Raw genomic sequence first — 14881 nt, 5'->3', positions numbered from 1 at the left:
CCTTTTAGTTTTCTCTATTTTCGCAGCAATTTCGATCGCGAAAATAGCGAAAACTAAAAGGCGTAGGGTGGCAGTTTATATATCATTGGAAAGAGGAGAAAGAGCGCTTTAAAATGATATGCATCTTTCCATAGGTTCTGCACTGCTCGGAGTCCCTTTAACAATGTACCATACACCTATGTTCAATTTTTCCCCAATCATGAATACTATAATTGAAAGCTTAGAAAAAATTGATTGGAACTGTACATCAAGTACCTGACAATCCATCACACACCATACAATACTTGATAAAGTTGGTCTGAAATTTCCAACATGTCCAATCTCCAAAAATCGAAAAACACCCCAAAAACGTGAAATTCAATCAGATTTATCGATTGAAAAAAAAAAAGAAAAGCTCTTGATTTTTCGGGCCAACCGATCAAAATGATCGAATTGGTGAAAAATTAGATCTTTTACTTGTATGGTGTGTGGCCACCTTAAGGGTGGATTGTGTGCCCAATACACGTCAACTGTTCCTGCTGATGTTTTGTATCCGATTTGCCATTTGAAGAATTAGAGATACTGGTTTTACTACTCACCAGAGCCTTGCAGACTTTGTTCCCGTTTATCCTCAGTGGGATATCGCTACCCGAGTAGTGTTTTTTGTTTGACTGGTACACTTAACCAAGTACTTCATTAATGTCTACGGCAGTGATCTCATAACATTTAAAATTAACTGTGCCTTTAGAATCTTAGGCATTTATTTTTGCCCAAGCGGTCATAAAAAAAATACCAACAATTGTTAGGACCTACTATCAACTACCACCAAGATATTCATTTTATCCTACTCAGGTCCACCAGCCACTTCTACTATAGATCTATCAATCTTTACCTACCCTTTCTCACATCCATATCTACCTCTCCATTGGTCTGCCCACACTAAAAGTTACTATAAAATTCTACCTCAGCACCTAGCCTCAATAATAATTCCCTGGGAAAGAGGAGACCTGTCATCTATGACCACTTGCCAGTGGTGGAAGAAGTCAACAGTGGGCTTTTGGACAAAAATTGTGCTTCCCAATAGTCTTTCCTTGGTATGATTAGGCCAACCACCTTCACTCAGTAATATATTCTGGTGTAGTCATTTTCTGTTCTGCTACAAATTCCCTCAATATCAGCCTCACAAGACCCCTAGGAACATACCTGTGCTTCTATTTTGTACCATTATAACAAGAGCCACCACCCCCTCCTGCACCCACTACTCCCCTTCATTAGTGTAGCTATAATCTGCCCACCTCCAAAACATGCATCGCTATCACCACCTCCCTATCACTGCTGCCATTTTTAACTTCTTCCCTAAGTGTGGCCATCATCTACAAATCTTCACTAGTTGTAGCTATATGGGCAAGGAAGCTATAGGAGTGCCCAATCTCATTATTTCACTCAAGCAAGTTTAACTTGATTAAAACAGATTCTCTAATATTCTTGAAATTTTTCATTCAGAATTTAAAAAGTTTCACTTTGACTTTTGTCTTTGTGTTAAGCCTAGGTTAAACAGGAAGTAAAACTGAGTGCAATGTTTTTATTATCAACCAGAAAGAGGTACACAACAAAAGTATGGTAATGCTATTTGGTAAGCTTGAGAGGCACACTAGAAATTCACATGAAATGTGTTTTTTTTCCCCTTAACCTATTGCGGACCCCCGCAGTATAAATCTATGGGGGGCAGGGGGCGCTGCGGTCCCCGTCCCGTCCCCGCCGCTGTCCGCACTAGATCTGCGACGAAATCAGCTGCCCTGCCGCCTCTATGACGGCAGAGCACTGTGAGCCGGGCAGGAGCCGTTTTCATTGGCTCCTGGCCCTGTCATTTATGTAAGCCGTTCCCATTGGCTTACATGGAGTGACAGGGTCAGGAGCCAATGAAAGCGGCTCCTGACCGGCGCACAGCGCTCTGCCGTCATACCGACGGCAGAGAGAGCAGCCTGCGGCGGGGACAGAACGGCGTGACAGTCGGGAGCGGCGGATTTTAGCGGCGATTCGTCGGGAAGCGGCGCTTTACTGGACCATCACCCTCTGGTCCTTAAGGGGGCAGAGGGTGCTGGTCCCGAAGTGGTTAAAATTAGTCCACTTTAAGTTGCAGGGTCAGCATAAAAACAATGCATGCCACAACAGGATTACTTCAAGGAATTATGAGTTGAGAAGGAGGAAAATGAGCATACACTTACTGTAACCATGCTTGTATTGGTGTCAGTCAACGGAATATCTGAGGATGACAAGTCAGGTTTAAATAGCTGCAAAAAGTAATGCAAACAGATAAAAGAGGTTTGCGCACATGATCTGAATTACATTGACAACTTTCTGGTTTTCAAAGCTCTGTTTTCTATGAACATGTCCTTGCAAACATTTTACTGTAGCATGGAAGTGATAAAAGATGCTTAAAAGTACACCGGAATCAGAGGGAAAAGGTTCTAGCCTTTTTCCAGCAGCCCATAGTCAGAAGTCTCTGTGTGTTCTCTGGTTCCCCTCCGTTCTGCTGTCACTCCAAAAGTAAGCGACCCAGCCAGGTCGTGCTCTGTCCCAGCCACGCGCCTCCGTGATTGTGCTCCTATGCCTGGGAGCGCATTACATAAAAACTTGTAACTGTGCATGCGCAGAACGTTCCCAGCCAAAAGAGCGTGATCGAGGTAGCTCGCAGTCAGGACAGCGCATGCACTGTGACCCAAAGTCGCAAACTTTAATATGGGTGCAATGGAGATGACCCAGAGGGAACTGAAAGACTAAGGAGTTGGGCTGGAATAAGCCCCTGGTAAGCAACCCCCCCCCCCCCCAGTTCAGGTGTACAGTTTACAGTATACAGCTTTTTCATAAACCAGGCTAAAATCCAAAAGAAGACTAGGCTATGGTTTGCACTGGTTCCAGTAAATGTTATTTAAAATCCACTGTACACAAATTATGTTTTGTGCACTCTTACCCAAACTAATCCTTCCATAGCTTTTGAATGAGCAAGTCAAAGAAAAATCCCCCTTGCTTTATGCCTTGCATGTGTTCAGATAAACTAATAAAAGGCATATGACATTGCATTCAACTTTATAATCCCTAACATTTCAAGTTTTGCCATCATAAGCATATTGTCTAAACAGGTTGCTTGCTAGGCTAACTGTAATAAAAATGCAGCTGCTTCTCCTGTTTTGCAACACTATAAAGCATAAGTCAGTCCATAAATGAGAAGTAGTTCAGTAATGAACCTCATCAGCACCACAGACCACCAACACCTCACTAGTGCAGTGTTCTCCCCAAGCTCTTTTAGCCAGGAGCTCCACCCGGCTAGTTTTGGTGAGCACCCGGCTCTCACCTCCCCATCCTCCTCCAATGCTGTAAGCAGAGTTGCACCAGCTCCGCATTCCCCCATGGTGCCCCACCCGCCTACTTTTTTTATGCCACCCAGCTGGAAAAAATATTCTGGGGAGAACACTGTAGTGAATGTTTTTTTTGGCAACTGTGACCTATAAGTCTATACAACATACAGTGGTTTGTAAAAGTATTCGGCCCCCTTGACGGTTTCCACATTTTGTCATATTACTGCCACAAACATGAATCAATTTGATTGGAACTCCACGTGAAAGATCAATTCAAAGTGGTGTACACGTGAGAAGTGGAACGGAAATCATACATGATTTCAATCATCTTTTACAAATAAATAACTGCAAAGTGGGGTGTGCGTAAATTATTCAGCCCCCTTTGGTCTGAGTGCAGTCAGTTGCCCATAGACATTGCCTGATGTGCGCTAATGACTAAATAGAGTGCACCTGTGTGTAATCTAATGTCAGTACAAATACAGCTGCTCTGTGATGGTCTCAGAGGTTGTCTAAGAGAATCTTGGGAGCAACAACACCATGAAGTCCAAAGAACACACCAGACAGGTCAGGGATAAAGTTATTGAGAAATTTAAAGCAGGCTTAGGCTACAAAAAGATTTCCAAAGCCTTGAACATCCCACGGAGCACTGTTCAAGCGATCATTCAGAAATGGAAGGAGTATGGCACAACCGTAAACCTACCAAGACAAGACCGTCCACCTAAACTCACAAGCCGAACAAGGAGAACGCTGATCAGAAATGCAGTCAAGAGACCCATGGTGACTCTGGACGAGCTGCAGAGATCTACAGCTCAGGTGGGAGACTCTGTCCATAGGACAACTATTAGTCTGCACAAGTTGGCTTTATGGAAGAGTGGCAAGAAGAAAGCCATTGTTAACAGAAACGTATAAGAAGTCCCATTTGCAGTTTGCCACAAGCCATGGGGGGGGGGGGGGGGGGGGGGGGACTGACTACCAGCCCGTCCTGCAGCCGTCCTGTGCCCGCGCCACCACTCAACAGTCCTCCGGTCCCCGTAGTGGCCGTTTCGTTTTCCACTGACTGGCCAGTCGATGGCCACTGCGCGACCCTGGCCAGGAGCGGCCTGCGCAGGCACAGTACTCGGAAATCTCATTCTGGGCCTGCACGGGATTCTCACAGTGACGGGAGCGTGATCAAGGATGCACGCGACCAGGGCCACACAGGCACAGTGGCCATCGACTGGCCAGTTGGTGGAAAACAAAACTTAGCCGCTGCGGGGGACCGGAGGATCGTTGAGTGATGGCGTGGGCACAGGACGGCTGCAGGGGGCTGGTAGAAGCCCCAGGTAAGTGAAACTCTTTTTTTCCTGTTCAGTTTAGGTTTCCTTTAATTCACAGTGTACCTTATGTTACATTATTATGTAATATTCCTCAAACTTACCCACACCCATCTACAAAACTGATGTGGCGATTCTTAGGTGAAGCCTTTCCGAAGAAGCCCGGAGCTCTAAGGCCAGCTCCACCTGTGTCACCTCGGCCACGGGGTTTAAAAATACCTGTGATTTATCGGCAAACGGGTAAGTAAATTTGCCATTAAAAAGCAGATTGGTGAATTGTTTAAGCAACATGCTGGAGGTGCTCTTTTGAATAGAGAAGGACAATGCAATGCAAGTAATTCTGGTTTGCAGACAAATTTAATCAAAATTGAATGAGACCTCGATTTGGGCCAATATAATGAGCTTCTTTTATATTTTGACTGTCCCAGTTCTAAGCCGAATACAATTTGCATGAAATGTGCACGCAAGCTGTAATTAGTTGCATCTCACTGATCATTTCTAACAATGAAATGCAGAATATAAAGACATTTAGCCCTTTTAGAGCTAATTTCCCCAAGCCTTGTAAGGGTTTTTTGCCTTCCTCTGGATTAAATGAAATATGCGAGGGTTCAGGCTACTATTGTACCGTATTTTCTAGCTGATCTGGATAGTAGTATAGGTCATTTGTTTAAACTCAAATAACTGTATAACTGCCTGCTAAGAGGTGTAAGAGAACTAGAGATGTCTGAAAGTTGTTGCATGCATTTGGTATGTATGTCCAGAAAGAGGTGGGCCGTACATTTTTGCACAATAGTGAACACATAAAATAGCTTGAAAATAGTTCAAGGTAAGATTAAAAAAAAATTCAAAAGTCATACAAACTAAGAATACAATCATGTTTAGGGACCTTTTTCTTACCTCATCAATTATATCAGTATCTACACCAAGTGTCTTTCTTGACAACATGCTCTGCAACTCTTCCAGACTAGCGTCAATACAACTTAAATAGTCTTGAATCTCTGTTCTATGAAAAAATAAAAGTAGTTACAAGTTCAAGTAGGTTAACTTTTCACCACACAAAATGGATTTGAAGAAGAAGACACATTAAAGCACAATTCTGCGTAGCAAATTATAAACTATACAGTGGGGAAAGAAGGGGATACTGCTTTCTGCAGGAAGCCTGCCTTCCTGAACTCACTGCTCATTTTCCTCTCTTCCAAGATGGCCACTAGTTCGGGCACTTCCAGTTCTCTGCATTATGAAGTGGCTTTGATTGACAGGGCCACTAGCTAATAGGATGACAGTGTCGAAAAGTAGTAGAGACAGATGGACATTGCTAGATAAAAACAGACTTCACTGCCAAGACTGGGGATAACAAATTTAAAAAAGAGGAAGCTTAACATGCTTATCTTCATTTTAATAGGCTGTGGTCACCCAGTTAAAGAAGCCTACAGGATGCTGCCAACTTCAATGCATGCTGGGAGAGAATGCATTCCAGTAATAGGATTCCAGCAAAGGGAAAATTATTTTTTTTTCAAGCTAAACCGTTTTTCAATTAGTAATTTTTCTGTTATGGGAAGGGCATTCATTTTAGACAAAGCTTACTGTATTTGGTAAAAACAGAATCAAGTGCACAACGAACCGTGACTCGGACAGGACAGCAGGCCCTCCAGCGGGGGGAGGAGCAGCCCGGGGAGATGGCAAATAACCGAGTGGCCCCAAGGTGGCTGGAGGAAGCTGCAAGTGAGTAGAACACCTGAGACTACTTTCATCTCAGGTGCACTTTCAAAAACTACTGTTCACTTCAGTCTTTTGATGTAAATAAAACCAAAATCGTTTGGCTCCAAATCTACTATTCTTAGAGATGGCGAACCATTGCAACCTTTTTTTAGCCTCCTTTAAACTTGCCTATTATAGAGATAAAAAAAATGGGAGGAATGGTGAGATGGCAGTGAACAAGATATATTAGGAGATAGCACTATGTAACTTGTAAAGCACTGAGGTGAGGAGGGGGTCTCTGGCTGCACAGGACCACCTTGCTCTCTTTTTAAAGTGAACCTCCGGACTAAAAATCGACTCAGCAGCACTGAAAAGGGTTTGTGTTTCTTTAACAGTTTCACAGCATCAGAACTTTGTTTCTCTTATACAAGCCTCATTTTTAGCTGCACAGAAGAAAACTGCCTGGGCTTTTTTCCCTTGATGCTGTGCAAAGCATGATGGGATTTCTAATGTTGTTCTCGTTCTGCTGTTTTGGTGCAATTTTTTTTTGTTTACATTTTGAATTTGACATTTGAGGCCTAGGGTGTGCAGCTGGGAGGGGTGATCAGGACACAGGACAGTTGGAACTGTGTCTCCTGCTCCCTGTCACCTCCTTTCAACCAAAAAGATGGCTGCCCCCATGACAAAGATGGCAGCCTCCATGAATCACAAACATTTGCCTGTTCTTTTAAAACAGGGTGGGTAAGACATTATATTACCTATCCATTCTAATTAACATAACTAATGTAACTTGATGACAGTATGTTTGTTTATGCTGAAGTTCCCCTTTAAGTAGTGTCAAGGTAGGAAGTTTGAAACGGCAGGAACAATTTTATCTTTTTTTCCAGGCCACTCAAACTGGATCCAAGTGACTGGTGTGTGGTATGTATGGTATGTTTGATTGGATAAATGGGCTGGGTGAATCACAAAGGGTACCCCTCTATTCCACATGGGCCAAAGATATCCTTACAGTACTCAATTCCACAACGAAAAAAAATAAAAATAAACAAACAAACATCCATAGAGTAGATTAGCATGGATTCATTAAAATTGATTACTATCAACCTCAAAGGCGCCAATTCCGGCCAAAAAAAGGAGGCAGAATTATAGATTAACCATTTACCGCCATCCTAACGTATTAAAACGTCATGCTTACCTCTATTAACAGCAACATGACGTTTTAATACGTCGCGCATTCCCGCCGCTGCTACCGCCGTGTGTCCGCCGCTACCGCCGCCATTACCGTCGGGATCCCGTGCTGGGCGATTGGGGAAGAGGACTGAACAGTCCTCTACCCAATCGCAGTGCCTGGAGTGAATGGACGTGACCGCGAACAGCGGCTACGTCCATTCACATAAACAGGAAATGTAACAGTTTAATAAAGTGTGTAAAAAAAAAAAAAAAAAAAGTGAACACGTCCTATGAGTGTTCACCAGCGCCATCTTGTGGCCAAAAAGTATATTACACTTACAAAATACATACATTTTCAAGTATATACACATCATTAATAAAATTACACTTCCAACCCTCCCCCCCAAAAAAAACACTTGTAAAAAAAAAATCAGCTTAAAAAAAATAAATAAATAGTTGCCTTAGGGACTCAGCTTTTTTTATTCTATATTTTATGGGGGGAAATTAATTTTAATTTATTACATAGGGGCTTGTAATTATGGCCAGAACAAACAGAAAAATAACCACTTATATTTCAAAATAATATACTGTCGCCATACATTGTGGTAGGGACATAATCTAAACGGTTTAATTATCGGGACCACTGGGCAAATAAAACGTGTTTGTTTTATCCACAGGAGAATGTTTAATTTTAAAACTATAAAGGCTGAACACTGAGAAATAATGATTTTTTTTCTTTTTTTTTCTGTTTTTCTCATTAAAATGCATTTAGAATAAAAAAATTCTTAGCAAAATGTACTATCCACAGAAAGCCTAATTGGTGGCGAAAAAAACGAGGTATAGATCATTTTCTTGTGATAAGTAGTAATAAAGTTATTAGGGAATAAAAGGGAGGAGCGCTGACAACTGAAAATTGCTCTGGTCCGTTAGGATAAAAACCCTTGGGGGTGAACTGGTTAACTAGTTAGAAAAAAAAATTGATATTGCACTTATACAAGAAACCCATTTTAAAACTGGCAAAACTCCCTCTTTTTATGATAAAAGATATAGAGAATGGATTACTAATAATACCAACAGGAAAAAAAGATGTGGGGTAGCTGTTATAATAAAGTCTGGGCTAGATTTCATTACGGAACAAATATATAGAGACAAGGAAGCCAGAGGGCTAATTGTGCTGGGGAGGGTAAGGGGAGTACAAGTCACGATAGCAAATGTATATGCACCGAACAAGGGGCAGACAGGTTACCTATGTAAGTTCCTTAAAAAATTAGCTAAAATGACAAGAGGAATTATTATATTGGGTGGTGATTTTAATTTAGCCCTGGATCCAGAACTAGACTGCTCAAAAGGTACTAGGCATATTCCGGTAGGCAACCTCAGTAAATTAAAAGTAGTAATACGCTCCTATAAACTTATTGACATCTGGCGGATAAAGAACCCCTCAGATAAAGACTACACATTTTTCTCCGGCCTACAAAAGCTATTCAAGAATGGATTACTGGCTCATATCACACACCCACGTCTGAAGTGATCGAGTCCAGTCCAGTAACTTTACTTTTTCAGATCATGCCCCTGTACAGTTAACTGTGAAACTATCCAATAAGAATATACAAAGATCAAGGTGGAGATTAGACCCTAAACTGTTAGAGGATGAGGAAGTAAGAGAAAAAATTAAAAATAATATTCTAGAATTTTTGGATCATAACTATACCACAGAGCTCCTTACTGAGATCATATGGGACACAATGAAGCGTGTTATCAGGGGGGTGCTCATTGGTATAAAAAAGCAAGAAAAATAAAGAAAAAAAAGGGAAAAAAAACCCCAAATTTATTAGAAGAATTGGCCAAAGCAGAAAAAGCACACAAGAAAATAAAGTCCAATCAAGAGCTTCTGATATATATATTCTTAAAATAAGGAACAAACTAAATCAACTCTGGGATTCCGACTGTAAAAAGTTTTATAAGACCTCAAGCAAACATTTTAAAAAAAGGGAAAAATAAACCAGGGAAAGTTCTAGCAGATATAATAAAAAAATAAAAAAAATCAGCAAGATTTATAGAAAAAATTACGGACGACAAGGGTAATAAGGTGTATGATCAGGAGGGAATCGGCAAGGCCTTCGTCGATTTTTACAAGGTTTTATATAAATTTAAACACCTTAGAAACAACGGCACCAAGTGCCTTTCTGGACCAGCTTAATCTCCCTAAAATAAGCCCAGACCTTATGCTGGATACACACGGTGCGTTCCCGCACTCGATTTCCCACTCGATTCCGTCGATTCGTTTATTTCCAACATGTCCGATTTGCATTTCGATAGATAGTTAGGTTGATTTGGCATACTTTACATGCGAATCAACCGAACGATCCATTGAAATGCAAATCGGAGATGTTGGAAATAAACAAATCGACGGGAATCGAGCGGGAAATCGAGTGCGGGAATGCACCGTGTGTATCCAGCATTAGAGATGTCCTGGATGGTCCAATTGCTGAAGCAGAATTTATTGAAGCAGCGGATAGGGGCCCAAAGGGGAAGAGTCCGGGAGCAGATAGCTTCTGCACAGAATTTTATAAACACTTCTCCAAGAAATGGGCACCTGTTTTCTGCAGAATGGTTATCAATATAGAAAAAGATTCCACTTTTTCTGACTCTACAAACAACGCCATACTCTTATTCCAAAGGATGGTAAGGAGACCCATTGTTGTGCAAATTATAGGCCCATATCTGATAAATACTGATGTCAAGTTATACTCACGTATATTAGCACACAGATTAGAGGAGGCCTTGGAGGTAATATTTGGAAAACAACAAACTGGCTTTAGGAGAAATAGGCACATTCAGGAAATATATATACAGCAATTAGCATGTAAAATAAAAAAGGGAATAGGCAATATTGGTAGCAATAGACGCGGAAAAAGCGTTTGATTGCATTTCACATGACTTTATATTGGGCTGCCTAGGAAACTTTGGTATAGAATCTTCCTTCACTGAAAGAGTTAAGAAGTTGTACAAAAATCAAAAAGCCCAAGTGATGGTCAATTCTCTTGTCTCCAGGGCCTTCTCTGTCTTAAATGGGGTGCGACAGGGCTGCCCCCTTTCTCCCGGACTCTTCAACTTGTGCCTTGAACCCCTGCTTCATAGTATCCAAAGCGATGAGAAAATAAAAGGTATAACGGCGAGTAGCGATGAAATTAAAGCTCTGGCATATGATGAACTCCTGTTGACACTAAGAGACCCGGGTATATCTTTACAGAGGTGCAAACAAATCTTAAATAGATTTGAGGCTAGCTCAAATCTTAAGATAAATATGACCCTCTCAGTCTTCCTTCGCTGAGAGGGGCAGGGGAGAGGTAGAGATCTGCCGCTGATAGATGGCGAATGGAGGCAGAGCTGCACTGAATGTGATCCCCAGGGCGGGTTTTTTTATATGCAGCGGCGGTGAGCGAGGCAGCCACCCGGGAGCTAGGTCCCCTTACCAGCCTATGCTATGTACATTAATGCCACACAGCCTATGCTGTGTACATTTATGCCACCAAACCTGAAACGCTACCATCTTGTTTTTAACTACTTTTTAAAAATAAAAGGAATAATGCACTATTAGATGCGGGTCCTCTTTTTTTTTTTTTTTGCCTTTTCTGCCCCTCTACCGGACTGCATGGGATATAGGACCAATGGAGAAAGGACAGAACATCATCTGAGAGCCAAAGAGGCGACAGAGGGGCCTACACCCCTGAATGCGAGGACTGGTCATTCTGACCAGAGGATCTGGTGAGTCTGGGGATTTCTTATACTGTTCATATAACAAAAGAGGGAGAGCGCAGTGATCATATCTTATACAGGAAATTATTCCGAATGGTCTAGTTTCAAGCTGCTCATAATTTACATGAAATGTGAATGCAAAGAGAAATTATTTGCATCTCATTGGTAATCCCTACTGATTATAGTGTGCAGCTCCTGCTCTTTGGAAATGGAAAAATGGAAGTATATAAGCACTTCTTTTAACCAAGTATAGACAAGGCATGTCTACAGTGGGATGCGAAAGTTTGGGCAACCTAGTTAATCATCATGATTTTGCTGTATAAATTGTTGGTTGGTTGTTAAAAAAAAAATCAGTTAAATGTATCATATAGGACCTAGGTTCTCAACGTGTGGTACGCGTACCCCAGGGGGTACTTCTGATGGTTCCAGGGGGTACTCGGGCTTCATATACTTAACCGAGAATAACAACTTTAGAGTGTTAGAAAATGATAAATCTTATTTAAACAACACCAAATTAGTATTTTAGCTGATTAAAAGCAATAATAAATGCTTGGAAATAGTTTAGAACCAATTATCAAGTACTACAATTAAATATATATTTGTCAAGGGGTACTTGTGATAATGTTTACTATGCTAGGGGGTACTTGGAAAGTACTGGGCTTTAAAAGGGGTACATACCAATAAAATGTTGAGAAACACTGATATAGGAGACACACACACAGTGAGATTTGAGAAGTGAAATGAAGTTTATTGCATTTACAAAAAGTGTGCAATAATTGTTCAAATAAAATTAGGCAGGTGCATACATTTGGGGAACTGTTGTCATTTTATTGATTCCAAAACATTTAGAAATAATTATTGGAACTCAAATTGGCTTGGTAAGCTCAGTGACCCCTGACCTACATACACAGGTGAATCCAATTATAAGAAAGAGTACTTAAGAGGATCAATTGTAAGTTTTCCTCCCTCTTAAATTTCTCTGAATAGTAGCAACATGGGAGTCTCAAAACAACTCAAATGACCTGAAGACAAAGATTGCTCACCATCATCGTTTAGAGGTAGGATACAGAAAGCTGTCCCAGAGATTTAAGCTGTCCGTTTCCACAGTTAGGAACATATTGAGGAAATGAAAGACCACAGGCTCAGCTCAAGTTAAGGCTCAAAGTGGCAGACCAAGAAAAATCTCGGATAAACAGAAGTGATGAATGGTGAGAACAGTCAGAGTCAACCCACAGACCAGCATCAAAGACCTACAACATAATCTTGCTGCAGATGGAGTCACTGTGCATCGTTCAACCATTCGACGCACTTTACACAAGGAGATGCTGTATGCAGAGGAAGCCTTTTCTCCACCCACAGCACAAACAGAACCGCTTGAGGTATGCTAAAGCACATTTGGACAAGCCAGCTTAATTTTGGAATAAGGTGCTGTGGACCGCTGAAACCCTAAGGGCCCTTTTCCACCAGCGCGTTTGCGCTGGCTGAATCGCAAAGTCGCAAACCGCTAGCGATTTTACAATCGCTACGGTTTGCTTTTTAACATAGGAAATGGTTTCACCCAAACCGGCCTTTTCCGCCCTACCGACTTCAAAAAACGAATAATTAAAGGATCATTTGCTAACTGCTTGTCTAAAAAAAAACGATAAAGCAGAGATTTGTACCCCAATAGCGCTTAGGACCAAACCATTATCAACACCGTTTTGCAAAAACTCCAGAATTGAGCCTATTTCAGAAGACTTAAACCTAGACTCCTTTAACCATAGGTTTAGTATAAATTGTACGGGTATTCAACTTTCGACTATTCAGTAGAGTTTCACTCTGTTTGATAGACCTTTTCCCTTGAGGATAGACCTTTCACTAACCAGGCCGCTAGATTCCACTTTATGCCCTGAGGAATGTTGTCCCCTTGAACTGTGATTAAATTGTCCGATACTGGTAACACCATCAGTCCTGCAATTTTCATCTTCAACATTAGCGGAAACCACGATCTACTGTCCCAATTGGGTGCAATTAGTATAACTGTCGTGTCTGAGTTCCATATCTTTCTGAGACCAAGAGGCAATATGTTCAGAGGTGGAAACGCGTATGCAAGCTTGAACCCCCACTTCTGTGCTAGTGCATCTACCGCCACCGGTTGATCCAACACATTCAGTGAAAAGAACATCTTGCACTTCGCAATATTATTATTATTATTTATTGAATTTATAAAGCGCCAACATATTACGCAGCGCTGAACATTAATTTAGGTTACAGACAATATTTAGGGGTGACATACAGCAATATGACAATACAGGAATACAAGAAAACCAGATCACACAGCACAGTGTGAGTACCAGGTAATGCTTAGTCAGTCACTGGATGGAGCATGGAGATTAGGCAAGTTAGGTTCACTCAGATGCATAGCATGGGTTCACAGTAATGGAGGTGCAAGATCAGGTAGGACACAAAAGCATTCTCCCTGTTTGCAAATAAATCTATCTCTGGTATTCCCCATATTTTGGTTATCCATCTGAATACCTCTATATTTAAAGGAAACCTAAACTGAGAGGGATATGGAGGTTTCCTTTTAAAAAATACCAGTTGCCTGGCAGTCCTGCTGATCTCTGACTGCAGTAGTGGCTGAATCACACACCTGAAACATGCATGCAGCTAATCCAGTCTGACTTCAGTCAGAGCACCTGATCTGTATGCTTGTTGAGGGGCTGTGGCTGATAGCATTAGAGACACAGGATCAGCAGGAGAGTCAGGCAACTGGTATTATTTTAAAAGGGAAAATCCATATCCTTCTCTGTTTAGGTTCCCTTTAACCACTTCCCGACCGCCGTATATACAATTGGCGGCCGGGAAGTGGACCCCGCAAGGACCGCCGTATGTACAAATGGCGGTGGTCCTTGTACGGGCATGGGCGGCGCGATCACGTCATTCGTGACGCGATCGGCCGCCGGGGACTGGCTCCGTCCCCCTCACGCTGTAACCCGCCGGCTGTTCGGAAGAGTCGGCGGGTTACTAGCACCCGGATCGCCGCATACAAAGTGTATAATACACTTTGTAATGTATACAAAGTGTATTATACAGGCTGCATCCTGCCCTGGTGGTCCCAGTGTCCGATGGACCACCAGGGCAGGCTGCAGCCACCCTAGTCTGCACCCAAGCACACTGATTTCCCCCCCCCCTGCCCCCTGATCGCCCACAGCACCCCTCAGACCCCCCTCCCTGTTCACCCCCCAGACCACTGTTTGCACCCAATCACCCCCCTAATCACCCATCAATCACTCCCTGTCAACGCTATTTTTTTTTAAATTCCCTAAACTGCCCCCTGCTCCTTCCTGATCACCCCCCCCCACCCCTCAGAGTCTCCCCAGACCCCCCCCCCCTGTGTACTGTATGCATCTATCCCCCTGATCACCTATCAATCACCTGTCAATCACCCCCTGTCACTGCCACCCATCAATCAGCCCCTAACCTGCCCCTTGCGGGCAATCTGATCACCCACACCACTAGATCGCCCGCAGATCCGACGTCAGATCACCTCCCAAGTGCAGTGTTTACATCTGTTCTCTACCCTAAACACCCACTAATTACCCATCAATCACCCCCTGTCACTGC

General features: G+C 42.3%; 1 protein-coding gene across 2 annotated transcripts in view; it reads right to left on the bottom strand.

Annotated features, from left to right (window-relative positions):
• Window positions 1-14881, bottom strand: part of LOC137527191 (heat shock factor protein 3-like) — a 167631-nt gene that overhangs the window by 11203 nt on the left and 141547 nt on the right. The window contains exons 10-11 of one of the 2 annotated variants that reach the window (XM_068247672.1): window positions 5546-5651; window positions 2199-2270 (exon numbers count right to left, since the gene is read on the bottom strand). In XM_068247672.1, coding sequence (XP_068103773.1) covers window positions 2199-2270; window positions 5546-5651 — 178 coding nt within the window. The remainder of the gene's footprint in view (window positions 1-2198; window positions 2271-5545; window positions 5652-14881) is intronic. The other variant, XM_068247673.1, reaches the window with a different exon arrangement.

This window comes from Hyperolius riggenbachi, chromosome 8 (genome assembly GCF_040937935.1).
Source record: "Hyperolius riggenbachi isolate aHypRig1 chromosome 8, aHypRig1.pri, whole genome shotgun sequence".
Classification (NCBI taxonomy): domain Eukaryota; kingdom Metazoa; phylum Chordata; class Amphibia; order Anura; family Hyperoliidae; genus Hyperolius; species Hyperolius riggenbachi.
The sequence above is the reverse complement of the archived record's forward strand: the minus strand, read 5'-3'. Positions and strand labels throughout refer to the sequence as shown.